Here is a 14,821-nt window from a genome sequence, read left to right as displayed (position 1 = left end):
GGACCATCCCTGGACAAGAAGGGGGCGTGGTCTTGGTAGGTGATTCAAGCCTTAGACAAGTTGATAGCTGGGTGGCAAAACCACATACTGAACATATGGTTACTTGCCTGCCTGGTGCAAAGGTAGCGGACATTAAGTGTGTTGTAGATAGGCTGATAGATAGTGCTGGAAAGGAGCCAGTGGTTGTAGTACATGTTGGCACCAACAATGTGGGAAAATGCAGTCATGAGGTCCTGGAGGAAAATTTTAAGCTGCTAGGCATGAAACTCAAGGCCAGGGTCTCCATGGTAACCTTCTCAGGAGTGCTACCTGATTCACATGTAGGGCCAGAGAGACAGGCACAAATCAGGAGTCTTAATGCATAGATGAGACGATGGTGTAGGAAGGAAGGGTTCAAGTTTGTTAGGCATTGGGATGCTTTTTGGAACAAGCAGGAGCTCTATAAAAGAGACAGTCTCCACTTGTCTCCAGAAGGAACCAGGCTGCTGGTGCTTAAAATCAAGAAGGTGGCAGAGCAGTTTTTAAACTGAATTTTGTGGGAAAGTCGACAGGAGATTAATTGTCTCTGGTTCGGAATGACTCATCTCAAAGAGATGATGGGTTAGCTGTGGACCACTCTGGTGGAATACAAGCTATGTACATTCCAGCCATTATATAGTTAACTGTTTGTTTACCTGATAGAGGAAGTGATGTATTGTGACCTAAACTCAATTGTGGGATGGTTCTTACTTTGCCGGCAAAAGTTGAGAACACAACATTGGTCAGAGAGGATGTTAGGTGTGAAATGCTTTGATCTTGTATGCAAGTTTTATTGCTCTTCTTCCTGACGAAATGCTCTTTGGGGAAGGATGTTAGGTGTGAAATGCTTTGATCTTGTATGCAAGTTTTATTGCTCTTCTTCCTGACAAAATGCTCTTTGGGGAGAAGAACAGAGTAGACAAAGAACGTAGCCATGTAGATAAGACATAGATAGACTAGCTGGTAAGCTAGATTGTTTTTCTGTTTTATCCCAAGTACCCTATCCTGATGTTTTCTAGTAAACTTTATTTCTTTTGCTAAGCTTAAGCCTCGACTCCAATTACTGCCACTCCAAACCTCTGAATTTAACATGTATTTCCTAACATTTTGGTAGCAGATGATAAAAGGTTCCAACACACTCTAATCCATTGCTGGTAGAAAAGTAACAGCTAACCCATCATCTCTTTGAGATGAGTCATCCCTAACTAGGGTTAGCTATTACTTTTATACCGGCAATGGATTAGAGTGGTCCACTGAGATGGTGACAAACAGTATGGACAAAGTCTCAAGGCAGCAGGAGGAAGGTTGTGGGCCTAACTTGCCTGGGAAATTATAGATGTTTGTATAAAAATGCTTGAAGTGTTCAAAGTAAAATCAGGAAGTTGGAATGCTTAGTGTTGGGGGGAAATATAGACATTGTGAGTATTTCATAAACTTGGTGGACTGAGGAGAATCAGTGGGACATGGTGATTCCTGGATATAAATTATATCAGAGGGATGGGGAGGGAAGGTTGGAGGTGGGGTGGCTCTATATGTCAGAGAGGGTATATGGTCCAGTAAGGCTGAGAAGATAAGAGAATTAGATTCCATTCTAGAATGCTTTGGGTTGAAATAGTGGGCCCAAAAGGAAGCTTAACTCTGGGATTTTGTTATCGTCCACCGGATCAAAAGATAGAGGATGATTATAAAATAATGAAAGAATTATAGTGGCTAAACATAAAAACTGTGCCATAATAGGTGATTTTAACTACCCTCACATTGATTGGGTCAATATATATTCCAGTCAGGAGAAAGAGATTGAGTTTCTAGACACTCTCAATAACTGCGCTATGGAGCAAATGGTTCTGTGGAGCAGACCTCTATCAGGGCTGGGGCAATCTTGGACTTGGTCCTAAGTAATGCTCAAGACCTGGTGAGAGATGTAAAAGTGATTACACCACTTGGGAGTAGTGACCATAATGTTGTTGATTTAAGTATTTGTGTAAATAGGGAGTTGCCCAAAAAGACCGGCACAACCACGTTTAACTTTAAAAGGGGTAAATTCTCTGAGATGAGGAGGCATGTGAAGAGGAAACTGAAAGGAAAGGTAAATAGGGTCAAAACCCTTGGGGAAGCTTGGAGGCTGTTTAAAACTACAATCCTAGAAGCTCAGATAAAATATATACCACAAGTCAGGAAAGGCACAAATAGGTATTTTAAAAAGCCTGCATGGTTAACAAACAAAGTAATGGAAGCTGAAAAAGGTAAGAAGGATTCCTTTAAGTTGTGGAAAGCTAGTCCAAATGAGGTTAATAAAAGGGAACACAGGCTGTGGCAAACAAAATGCAAGTCTGTGATCAGGCAGGCAAAAAGGGACTATGAGGAGCATATTGCAAAAAACATAAAGACCAACAATAAAAAAACCTCTTCATATATATTAGAAGCAGGAAACCAGCCAGGGAGGCAGTGGGGCCCTTGGATGACTGAGAAGCTGAATGCATTTTTTGCCTTTGTCTTCACTGTGGAAGATGAGAACTGTTTGCCCACTCCAGAACTGCTGATTTTGGGAGGGGTGTTGAAAGACCTGAGTCAAATTGAGGTGACAAGAGAGGAGGTCCTATGACTGATAGACAATTTAAAAACTGATAAGTCACCAGGCATACATCCAATACTATGCTGGGATTATTAAGAAGGAAACTGAAAAAAAATCAGCCAGTATCATAATGCCCCTGTATAAATTGATGGTTCGGCCTTTTTTTGGAATACTGTGTACAATTCTGGTCACCGCACCTCAAAAAAGATATTATAGCATTGGAAAAAGTCCAGAAAAGGGCAACTAGAATAAAAGGTTGGAACACTTTCCCTGTGAAGCAAGGTTAAAACACTATGGGCTCTTTAGCTTGGAGAAATGTTGACTGAGGGGTGACTTCATAGAGGTTTACAACATTATGCAAGGGATAGAGAAGGTAGAGAAAGAAGTACTTTTCTCCCTTTCTCACAATATGAGAACTCGTGGACATTCAATAAAATTGCAGAGCAGTCAGGTTAGAACAGATAAAAGGAAGTACTTCTTCACCCAAAGGGTGATTAACCCATGGAATTCGCTGTCACAGGAGGTAGTGACAGTTGCAAGCATAGACAGCTTCAAGAGGGGTTTGGATAAACATATGGAGCAGAGGTCTATCAGTGGCTATTAGCCACAGCATATTGTTGAAACTCTCTGTTTAGGCAGTGATGCTCTGTATTCTTGGTGCTTGGGGGGGCACAGTGGGAAGGCTTCTAGTGTCCTGGCCCCACTGATGGACCTTCTGATGGCACCTGGGTTTTTTTGGCCACTGTATGACACAGAATGTTGGACTGGATTGACCACTGGCCTGATCCAACATGACTTCTCTTATGTTCTTATACAAGTGTTTTTTTAGAATTGCACTGTTAGGGTTAAGTCGCTGTGAGCAAAGCTTTTATTCTAAATGTACCTTTGTAAAATATGAGGTCATTTTTAATAACACCATTGGCAACACATTGGATGAGTAATGCAGATACTCAATTGATTCTTGATAAAGTAGGAACACTTAGCCTGGCATAACATATTTAAAGTATATGATCACTCTTGATTTACTTACATTCCTCATTGTAACTGATAAGATATGAGGTTACAAATATACTGAACACCTACCAAATTAAATTGTATTTTCAGGAGAAAACAGTTTTCACTATGCTGGGTACCCTCTGACAAGTAATTTCAGATTTTCATAGATTTATGAGGCCTGCAGCATAAACTGATCAATACTGTCACAAACACAATTTAATTATATTTATAAAAATGTTTCTTATTTCTTTTCACTGCTTTTTTTGCCGATATAGAAGTAAACCATTTGAAAATGCATTGTAAGAGTGCATGTAAGTTTTTCTGCACACACTTTTGTGTATCTTGAACATGAACCTCTGTAGAATACACTGGATTCATAAACAGTCCACCTGGGTTCCTTTAATGTTCATCAGGTAGAGAATTGTGGGTTACAAATGAGCTGAGCAGATCACTTGGCAGAAACAAACATTTGCATACATTGTATTCTTTCCTTAGCAATGCTTCTTGTGGTCAAATTAACCAAAATGACGATATTTGTCTTGAAAAGGCTAATAATGGTGCACAATGGTAATAATGTGTGTGGGGAATTTGATTAGTAAAACCATGTGGAGTTAAACCCCTCTCCCCTAACCATCTGGCCCCAATCTGGATCAGGACATAGCAAAGCTGTAATTTAGTATTTAAATAGAAACAGAGGTCTGAGATCTTCAGTTCATTAAGTTTGACCTTCACCTATTTGGTAGTCCCTTGAAACATGAACTATAGTAGGAAAACCATCAAATGCAAGTGGACCAGTTAAAAAATTGGGGGGAGGGATTCTCACAGCCTTCTATTCTAAATCAGTGGAATATGGACAAGACAAGTTGGTGACAGGACAGAGCAAGAAGTGAAGCAGTGCTGGAGAGGTGGGGATTCAAGCAGTATATGGACCGAGAGCCAGCAGGATGTGAGACAGTGAAATGTAAGACAAAGGCAATGAGTCAGGGAAAGATCAACAAAGGTAAGGGTGAAATGGGAACCAGGAACTGTGATGCAAATAAGAAGGAGCTGGAGACAGTTATTCAAATAGCCCATAAATTTATCTATCCTGACTATAGGAACACCCCCATTTAATGTATCAGAAATCTACATGCTTGTACTCAGGGCAATCAATACTGAGACCATTGGGGTCCAAAATTGTATTTAATGCCTCATAAAGGGGTGTGCAGATTCTTAGAAATAAATTGAATGGCAGTGGTGGTGGAATGTGTCATCAAGTCACAGCCAATTTATGGCAATCCCACAGGGTTTTCAAGGGAAGTGCTGTTCAGTGGTGGTTTGCAATTGCCTGTCTCTACAGAGACCCTGGACTTCCTTGGTGGTATCCCATCCAAGTACTAAACAGAGCCAACCTTGCTTAGCTTCCAAGATCTAATGAAATAGAGCTAGCCTGGGCCATTCAGGTCAGAACAAATTGAATATAGAGCTGAAAACACACACACACAAACACAAAAAATAAATGTTCTACAAATCCAAGCATCTACTGAATCCCAGCTTAAGTAAATGCTACTACTCTAAAGAGGAATTGGAAAGGGAAAGTCAGAGACAATAAGACATATGAGACTGTCCTGGTGACTGGAATCCAGAAAGGCTTGTTGGAAGTTGGAGAAGGCAGCATAAGTGAAAATGTTGAGATAGAACAGAGAATGATCTTCATTGGGCATCTGTGCTGGGATAGCAGAGCCAATACAGAGAAGAATTCCCTAAGGGAATACATGTCTCATATAGGGGTTTGGAACTGGTAGCTGAACCCCAGTACCAAGGAGGGAGGTTGGGCTAGAAGATGGGGTAGGAGGGAGATGGGCTACAGGATGCTTGGAAGCTACTTAAAACCACACTAATTGAAGCTCAGATAGAATTGACTTACCAGGTTAAGGAAGGCACTGCCAAGTCTAAAAGAACGTCTGCATGGTTAAGAACACAAGTCAAGGAAACTATAAAAAGTAAAGAGGCTTCTTTTAAAAAGTGGAAAGTCTGCCCCAATTAATTTAACAGGAGGGAGCACAGGCTCTAGCAAAAGGAGTGTAAGTCAATAATCAGACATACAAAAAAGAGATTTCTGAGGAGCAGGTTGCTAAAAGCATTGACAAACAATAAACATTTTTTTAAATATACCTGAAGCAGGAAACCAGCCAGAGAAGCAGTTGGGTCTTTGAATGTCAAAAAAATAAAGGGATTGCTAAAGGAAGATAGAAATATGGAAGAGAAGCTCTGTGAATTTTTTGCTTCTGTGTTCATGATGGAAAATGTGGGGCATATACCCAAGCCACAGCCACTATTTTCAAGAAAGGAGTCTGAAGATCTGAATCAAACTGAGGTGACCAGAGGCAAAGTGTTAGACCTACTGGGGAAACTGAAAACCAATATGTCCCCATGTCTTGATGGCATACACTTGAGAATTCTTAGGGAAATCAAATGTGAGATAGTTGACCTACTAATCCATATGTAACCTATCACTAAATTCAGCCACTGTACCAGAAGACTGGAGAGTAGCAAATGTGACACCAATTTTCAAAAAGGGATCCAGAGGGCAACCAGGAAATTACAGGTCAATCAGCCTAACATCTGTCCCAGGCAAATTAGTAGAGACTGTAATACAAGATAGAATTATTAGGCACACAGAGGAAAAAGCCTGCTGCAGAAATATCAACATGGTTTCTGCAAAGGCGAAGTTCTTTGAGAAGGTGAACAAGCATGTAGACAACAGAGACATAGTAGGCATTATATATTTGGATTTTCAAAAGACTTTTGATAAGGTACCTTACCAAAGACTTCTGAATAAATTTAGCAGTCATGAGATAAGAGGACAGGTTCTCTTATGAATTAAAAATTGGTCAAATAACAGGAAGCAAAGAGGAGGAATAAATGGCAAACCCTCCTGGCAAGCCTCATATTCTCCCTGCCTACTTCTCTTGGGAAAACTATAACTTAGTTGTCTGGTACTAGGTGCCATTCTGTGTCCAGTCATGCTGTGCCCACTACTGGTCCAGGCCCAGTCATGCAGTGGAGAAGCTGCAAGGATTTGGAGGGGGTACCTCAGTTTCATTGTATTCCCACCACAATTCCTCATTCTCTTCTCCTAGAAACCTTTTTTTATTAAGTAATTTTTTTGCCTTGAAACCATTTAAATGCTTGCTTGTCTTCTTTTCACCAGCCACTCAGGATGGTTTGCATCAATGCTTAGTTCTTGTGGCCATTTCTTCTCCTAGAAACCTTTTAATGCTTCCTTGTCTTCTTTTCACCTGCCACCTAGGAAGGATTGCATCAATGCTTAGTTCTTTTGGCCCATGCCCAGGGAAATACTGATCGGCACTTTGGGATCAGTCAGCAATTTCTCTCCAGCTAAGGTCCCGTGCAACCCTGGGTGACAAGGTCAAGGACTACAGTCCCAATGACCAACCAGCCATTCCATCTCCTCCACAGACCAAGCTGGCCAAATCAGAGGCCCCGGCTCGCACCCTCCGGGCCAAGCCGGTGGCTACCAAGGATGCACATTGCTGAGTTTGAGGTGTCAGAATCTTGTTTGTGGATAGCAATTGCATTTAACTATATACTGTCAGATTTTATCTATTTTATCTATTTATCTAGAATATTCCTATGCTGCCTTTCCACCCAACTCAGGGTCTCTAGGATGGTGAATGATGCAAAGAGACCAAGGAAAGACACAGTTTACATTTTGGGTAGCTAGTTATTATTTTTTTAAGAGCCTGGGAACTACCGATCACAAAATAGTGCCTCTATGTGTGGAGTGAATCACAAAATGGTGCGTAGAGCCAGTCACAAAATAGGAACTGGTATATAAATTGCACTTTCATAGTAGGTCTACAGTGCTTGGGTGGGGAAAATCTTTCCTCTCTTGTTTGCCAAAGCAAATCATCCCCACAATACCAAATTGTAGCTTGCCCTGCAGGGGCAAAAGCACAGTTGTCTCTGTTTTTTTTTTTCCTTAATATTGCTTAGAGAATGACCTTGTGGCCATCCATAAACTATATATCATGATGCTACTTAGTCAATTAAAGCAGATAAACCTAACAAGCAGATAACAACAGAAGAAAGAGAACAGTTTACATGCAAAATTAAGGAAATAAGGAAAATTACCCATATACACAATGTGCTGCTGAGACAAGCCATTCATTGTTGACAAGTGACGCTCCACAGATTGGTCTGGAATTAAAATGTAATGACACTACCCAAGGCCAAGCACCTTCACAAGCACTGGTGCCACCAACAATCTTTGTGCCGCTTTTTTGAATAACCAGTCTTTTCCCGCATGCTATGGGTGAAAAGGAAACAATATTGAACTCAAAAGCACAACATTTTGTAAGAAGGGTATAGAATCTAGAATTATAATAACCTTTCAAAAATCAGAGCTGTTTAGGCATGGAAGTTTCATTTGTTCTTTCACTCTTCTATGCTTTCAATCTAGAAACAGATAGTGCAAACAAATATTCTTCCCCTTTTTGTTATGAAGAAAAATGATTATCAAGTGACATTACTGACATCTTTCCAGTCACACAAATATCTATAATAACCTGATACAGATAATTTAATATATGTTAATTTAATTTTAAAATACTATGTTTATAATAGCATGGGGTCACTGTGGCTAAGATTGTCTTTGTAGTCAATTATGATCTCAAGGGTTATCAAGAGTATCCTTTTTCAGTTTATCATACATGCAGATAGAAAAGAGAGACATTTTTCAAAACAGTGAGGTTTCTTTTTACCAGAGTTTCCATAGATCATGAGACTGAGCATCTTTCAGAACTACTGAAATACTATTTTATCCGGATACCTTTTGCTAGTCTGAACTAAGACCTAGGAATAAGATTCATAGCAATTGTTATAACTATTTTATTTATATTCAATGTTCAAATAGTTATGTTCAACTATTTTATTTATTGCAAAATGTTGTTACCAGAAAAATGCATGTTGGTTGACTCTGATCATTTTCTCTTTTGTATAGACTTACATTTATCATTACATTGCAGGTGAATCACCAAATTATTGTGACACAGTTTCCTAGAATGAGAGAACAGTCATTTCATTTGAGGTATTTGCAGACCATTTGAGATTACAAGATAGTTTATTCAAAACAGGGCTTTCCTAAACTATGGTTTAGTATTTGTTGTAAAAGGTAAGCTGTGTATCACTTTGGCCATAGACTGGTGAGGATGTTGGGATCTGTATGTGCTGGGCCCTGGAAAAATAGCTAGACCACTGACCTCTTTGTTTATCCCTTACTGGCAAATCTGCTGATGCAACATATTTTGGAAGTCTTTTAAACATACCAAACAAAAAATAATATGATGTAACATACCATGTGATGAAAGCATGACAGGGAGATCAACACCAAAAGATGATGGAATAGAGACAATTAGAAGAAATATCAACATGACTTCTGTTCCATGTTGGCATCTTGGAAGCAGGTTTTGTTTTTTAAATATATTTAATAAGAAGTATATTGGCTGAAATGCTATGGCTTAGGTCAGTTTCCTCACATGTAGCCAAGGTACTTCTTCATTCATTCATTCATTCATTCATTCATTCATTCATTCATTCATTTGTTATTTATTTATTTGGCTAATATCCTGCCCTTTCCCATAAACGGGCTCAGGATGGATCACAACATAAACTGAACAACAATAAAAACTTACAATTTAGAACTAAAAACAATGCAATAAAATTGACAAAACAAAGAACAATAGAATAAAGTGCATCACAGGCAGGAAGAGCACTTCAGAACATGTTCTTCTGGCAAATGGTATTTTTTGACTTACTGAAAGATAGCATTGAGTGCAAGTGCTTAGCACTAGAACAAAATGTTCTGTAGTGAAGAACCACTTGCAAAAAAAAGAGAGAGAGAGAGAGACACACACACACACACAGAGAGAGATAAGTGCCTATGTGAACTTAATTTTTTATAATCACCATCCTCAGAAAATGGGTAGAGTTTAGCACTACAGCCCTAAACAGAGTTACACCCTTATAAAGTACAATGAAGGCAATGGGCATAGAAGGGCATAACTTTTCTTTGGACAGTACTGTTAAACAGTATGAAGGAAGGGAGAATGAAGAGAAGATGGTCTATAATAGTACTTTCAAGAAAGCAGACAGCAAGTGAGAGATCAACAGTCAGTGCTGAATGGTAACACATCTGTACTGAAGAAGCTGGAATTTTCCACCCACACTAAAGAATTCTGAGTTCCAGCACTCTGCCTATTTTTCCAAGGGAGCTTTGCCTTAGACTGACCAGAAAATGTCAAGTTTCATTTCCACTTGAAAGATAAAGGACTGGCCAGCTGCACATTCAATGGCATCTAAGAATGTGCCCACAACCAGAGGCCATTCTGTGTTGGTAACTATATTCTTGTTAAGCATTACTATCACACACGTTTCTGTGACCTTTTGTGACCTGGGTTTCTGATGCACATAAGTTCTTTCCAGACATAAAACAAAATGGAGATTTTCATCTTCTATAGCTGAAAGAGTAGTTACAGTGTTTTCTTACTCACTGGATTTCATATCCTATTTATACAAGCATCCATAATAATGATCGGAATTCTACCAAAAAAATAAGAAAAAGTAACTGCACATCCCCAGTCAAGTTTCCTTTGGATAACAATTTATATTCCAGATTGCTCAAAAGACAACTGTATTGCTTTCTTATGTGTTTACACATTCAGTTGCCATTAGAGATCAGAATGGCCAAAGATTTTCTTTTAAAAAGGTAGCATGATAGTTGAGGAAAATAATTTTCAGTGATATTACTCTGCTCTTCCATGTTTATCTTGGCCAGATTTAGAAATATTTGACTGAGTAAAAAGAAGACAGATTCTAGAACAGCAGAAGACAAAGATCTGATTGATCTTTGTATAATTTTGTCCCTCATTTGTATAATTCAGCATCTTGAATAATACTTCCTTAGTTTGTAATTCACTTGAACTTCTGAGGCAGTCCTTGTGCCAGCAGTTAAAAACATCATGGATCAGCTAAATATCACTATGCATCATGGATAAAATGCTACCGTATAATTACACAAAAGAAAAACTGAAATGCTTTCTTTACAATTTATTATTTATTAATTTACACAATAAGCAATAATATTTTAATAATCCATGATAAAAGACAATGATCCTAAGATAATGAAAATTACAATATAGAAATATTAAAATCTGTATCATTAAAATTTGTACTTCAGTATTAGTATCACTGAAAATTTTTGCTGAGTATATCTAGAGTATATCTAGTATACACATAAGCACACATAGCACACATCTTTTACATAATTGATATAATGACCTATGAACGACCCAAGATTTCTTAGAGACAAAAGAATATATACACCAAGTCTCTGATAGTTTAAGTCAGGGTTTCCCAAACTTCCCCCCTCGGTGGCCCGGTTATTTTTCTCCTTCGCGGCCCATTAAAATTTGGGGGTGGAGCAAGGAGACTTTGGGGTTGGAGCCAGGAGACAGGAAGTGATGTACAAACAAGCCTAAAACTTGCAATATTTTGTTTAAGAAAGGTAGGAGAATAGTGGGATTTTGCAATGCAATTTTAAAAATAAAACATCAAGAAAAAGCACAAGGATCACACAGCAGGAAACTAAAAATATAAAATGCTCTCAGCCTGGGAAAACATGAAATGGCAGGGCATTTCAAGCTTCTCTCCCCACACAGGAAGGAAGGAAGGAAGGAAGGAAGGAAGGAAGGAAGGAAGGAAGGAAGGAAGGAAGGAAGGAAGGAAGGAAGGAAGGAAGGAAGGAAGGAAGAAATGCAATGGCAGTGCTGGGGAAACATGAAATAGCAGGGCATTTCAAGATTCTTCCCCCACCCTCTCACCCCACTCTACTCAGATTAGCAAGGAAGGAAGGAAGCAAGGAAGGAGAGGGGAAAAGACTTACAGCAAGAAAGAGAGAGAGGAAGGGGAGTGGGAAATAAAGCAAATAGGGGAAAAGACTGACAGAGAGAAAGAGAGAGAGGAAGGGGAGTGGGAAATAAAGCAAATAGGGAAAAAGACTGATAGAAAGAATGAATGAATGAAAGAGAGGAAAGGAAGGCAGGAGAGAGAGTTGGAAACAAATAGAGAGAAAAAGAGAAAGGGAAAGGAAATAGGAAGGAAGGAAAAGGGAGGGAAGGAGTGAAAGAAAGGAGGGACAAAAGAAAGAAAGAAAAAGAAAGGAAAAGAAAAGAAAAGAAAAGAAAAGAAAAGAAAAGAAAAGAAAAGAAAAGAAAAGAAAAGGAAACGGGAAAGAAATGGTCTGGGAGCAACTTACCTTTTAAACCTCTGACTCTGGCCAGGAGGAAGTCAGACCAAGTTTGCCCCCACCATGGCATTGCTCAGGCCTCCATGCCTCCTCTTCCCTTGCTTCCCCACCCCAGGTCAATTTCGAGCTGTGTAAAGCCCTCCGTTCCCCTCCCCCGCCGACCATCTCGTCAGTGGTGGAAACTGCGCTCTCCAAGGGTTGATTTGTTGCTCAGGCAGGCCACAAAAAGGGCACCACGACTGTTCCTGCCCCCATACTTCCTTCTCACCCAGGAAGTGTGGGGGTGGGAACACTCATGGCACCCTTTTCGGACGCTGTCCCTTCCATCTGCTGCTGGCCTGCCTGAGCAACAAGTTAGTTCTCGGATCGCACCATTTTTCCCGCTGACGAGGTGGTCGGTGGGGAAGGGGGATGGAGGGCTTTACACAGCCCAAAATTGACCTGGGGTGGGGAAGGGAGGGAGGAGGAGGCGTGGGGGCTGGTGCAATGCCGTGAGGGAGAGGTGTGGGGGGACGTCGGGGGGAAGGAGGCTTCATGACTCAGGATCGAGGCTTGGGTGCCCCGGTGCCAGGCCGTGACCCTGCCATTGGGAAATGCCGGTTTAAGCATTGTTTTTCATTACACAGTGTTCAGTATTTAATAAATATAGCTCTGGATTTGATATATGATTTATATCTGCTCAAGGTGGCTAACAAAATAAAAGTTACATAAAGGAATGACTAAATGGATACAAATAGAAAACGGATATCTCTCCGTTTTCTTTTGCTCTTAGCAATTGATTATGTGGAATGGAAGCCGCAGCAAGGATAGCAAATGTATGGTAGTTTGACCCATCCCTCCCTATTGGCAGCCACTACACAATCCTAGGATGGAAAATTAAAGTGTCTTTGCTCAGAAACGATCTGTTATTCTGATTCTTGTCTGTATGATATTTATGTACCATTCTTGGATAAAATGTAAAAGGATAAGGTAACATACTGAACTTAATTAAATAAATATATTTTCAGTACAACTCATCATAATTTTTAAATCTTCTGTAATCACTTACATTGGTGTTAATATCAAACTGTTGTTGATTGCCTTTGTGACATTTACAAAGGGCCCATTTCCATCAAAACGTAAAGGAAACGATGTATTCATAGTTCTACAAGGAAAAACAGTTTGTAATATACTAGAAAAATACTAAATATACTAGAAAAAAACAATTAATTGACACAGATTATCTTGACTTGTAGAAATTGTCTTTGTTTAGATCTACCAGTGGGTTTTACCTTGTTTGCTCAAAGAGAAGTATTGAGCCAAAACCAGCTTTGGGGAACCATTTGTGAAGAAATATATGGGTGTCTTGGGTTATCTGCATATGCCTGGCAACATGGGTTATTGTTGATGATTCATACTTCATTGCAGCAGCTGCTTTAGAGTCATTCACAACACTTTGAGTCAGCATGGACAATTCGTTCTATATTTTACCCAGTTTACTGTACCCCTATACCAAAATTCTATCTGAGCTTAGATACATTTTTGTTTTTCCTTATGCTTATGTGTGTCATGAGCCCTGACGAGGAGGAGCTGGAAGGGTTAACAGACCTGGAAGTGTTGCCAGCCAGTTCCTCAGCAGAACAAACAGCAGCTGGCACATCAATCACTCTCCAGCTATTGACGATCAGTCTCCTCCAAGCTCTCCTCCTCCCATCTCAAGAGTTCGAAGCAGGCTCTGGAAAGAACTTTCAGAGCGAAGACATGAGGCATGCCAATGCTTCAGATCTCTCAGCCCTGAGTTCTAGCAGAATCATTGCCACCCAGGGAGCAGGTTAATTGAGACTCCCATATAGCTCCCACCCACGACCTGGTAACCTTGTGGAAGCAACAAGTCTATTCTCTGGCTTGCATCCACGCTCCTTCCTGACTCTTGATCCTGACTTGCTTGATTTCCTTGGCACCCTGACCTTTTGGCTTTTGGACATTGACTTCTGATTCCGGTTTGTGATTCTGCATTGGTGACTTGGCTCCTGCTTGACTTTCTGGACTTTGACCTTGGACTGGCTTTGGACTCCTGCCTGCCTTCACCCTGAGAATGTGACAATGTGCAGGCATGCTGAGAACTTTGCAGCAAACACGATCATCAGATCAACATACCACCTTAGACTGCCCTGGCCTACATGTGAGTCAATGTATGGTTTTGCCAGAATCTGTCACAAAACGTGTTGAGTAAATGCAAATGAAACTTTTAATGAAGAATCTTTTAGCAAACACTTGTAGCATCTGCATGTGCATGCAAGACTACTGTCTTGCCAGACTGATTATAACCAAAAGTCACAGTTCAGACACAGGCTACAGATTAATGGCCCATCAACTTTCCCGCCTGAACTTCTGCTGCCTAAAAATCTTTGAATTAATTCCCACACAATGGTGTTGCTTTTTCCCAAGGTCACATTCCAGTTCTGCAGACATCTTTCAGTTGGTACCTATCTCTCATTCCCAGGGCGACAAGATTAGGGTCAGGCTTCCCACAATAATCTACAATCAATTGGAACCCCATACTATTCTATATTATACTATAAGGTTAATCAATGCTGGTATAAAAAGGCAAAGATTAATACAATCATGAATATATGTGGATAGTTACATACATAATTATATATAAAACAATACAGGTAGAAATATAGATATGAATACATGAATATATGTTAACCTGTAAATAGATATAAGTAATTATATTAATATATATTTGGATACATGTATATGATTTTAGTAACTGACCATTCATTAGCAATGACAATTCTAACAAGAAAACCACTTGGCTGTTTCTGAATTACAAATCTAAAACTCAACCAAGTCCCTGACATTCAAATTTTGAATTACCACCCCCCCCTTTTTTTTGGTTTTTTACTGTTTGCCATGTAGAGCTGAGAGTCTCCGGCTATAGT

The 14,821-nt window shown here is 39.8% G+C and overlaps 1 protein-coding gene across 1 annotated transcript in view; it reads right to left on the bottom strand.

Moving 5' to 3' along the window:
* The window catches only part of TMPRSS15 (transmembrane serine protease 15), a 158,409-nt gene that overhangs the window by 8,279 nt on the left and 135,309 nt on the right, over window positions 1-14,821 (bottom strand). Inside the window, exons 19-21 of the mRNA XM_060235273.1 lie at window positions 12,943-13,038; window positions 8,598-8,647; window positions 7,724-7,898 (exon numbers count right to left, since the gene is read on the bottom strand). Of these exons, the coding sequence (XP_060091256.1) occupies window positions 7,724-7,898; window positions 8,598-8,647; window positions 12,943-13,038 (321 nt within the window). The remainder of the gene's footprint in view (window positions 1-7,723; window positions 7,899-8,597; window positions 8,648-12,942; window positions 13,039-14,821) is intronic.

The sequence above is a fragment of the Heteronotia binoei genome, chromosome 3 (genome assembly GCF_032191835.1).
Source record: "Heteronotia binoei isolate CCM8104 ecotype False Entrance Well chromosome 3, APGP_CSIRO_Hbin_v1, whole genome shotgun sequence".
In the NCBI taxonomy this organism is placed as follows: Eukaryota; Metazoa; Chordata; class Lepidosauria; order Squamata; family Gekkonidae; genus Heteronotia; species Heteronotia binoei.
The sequence above is the reverse complement of the archived record's forward strand: the minus strand, read 5'-3'. Positions and strand labels throughout refer to the sequence as shown.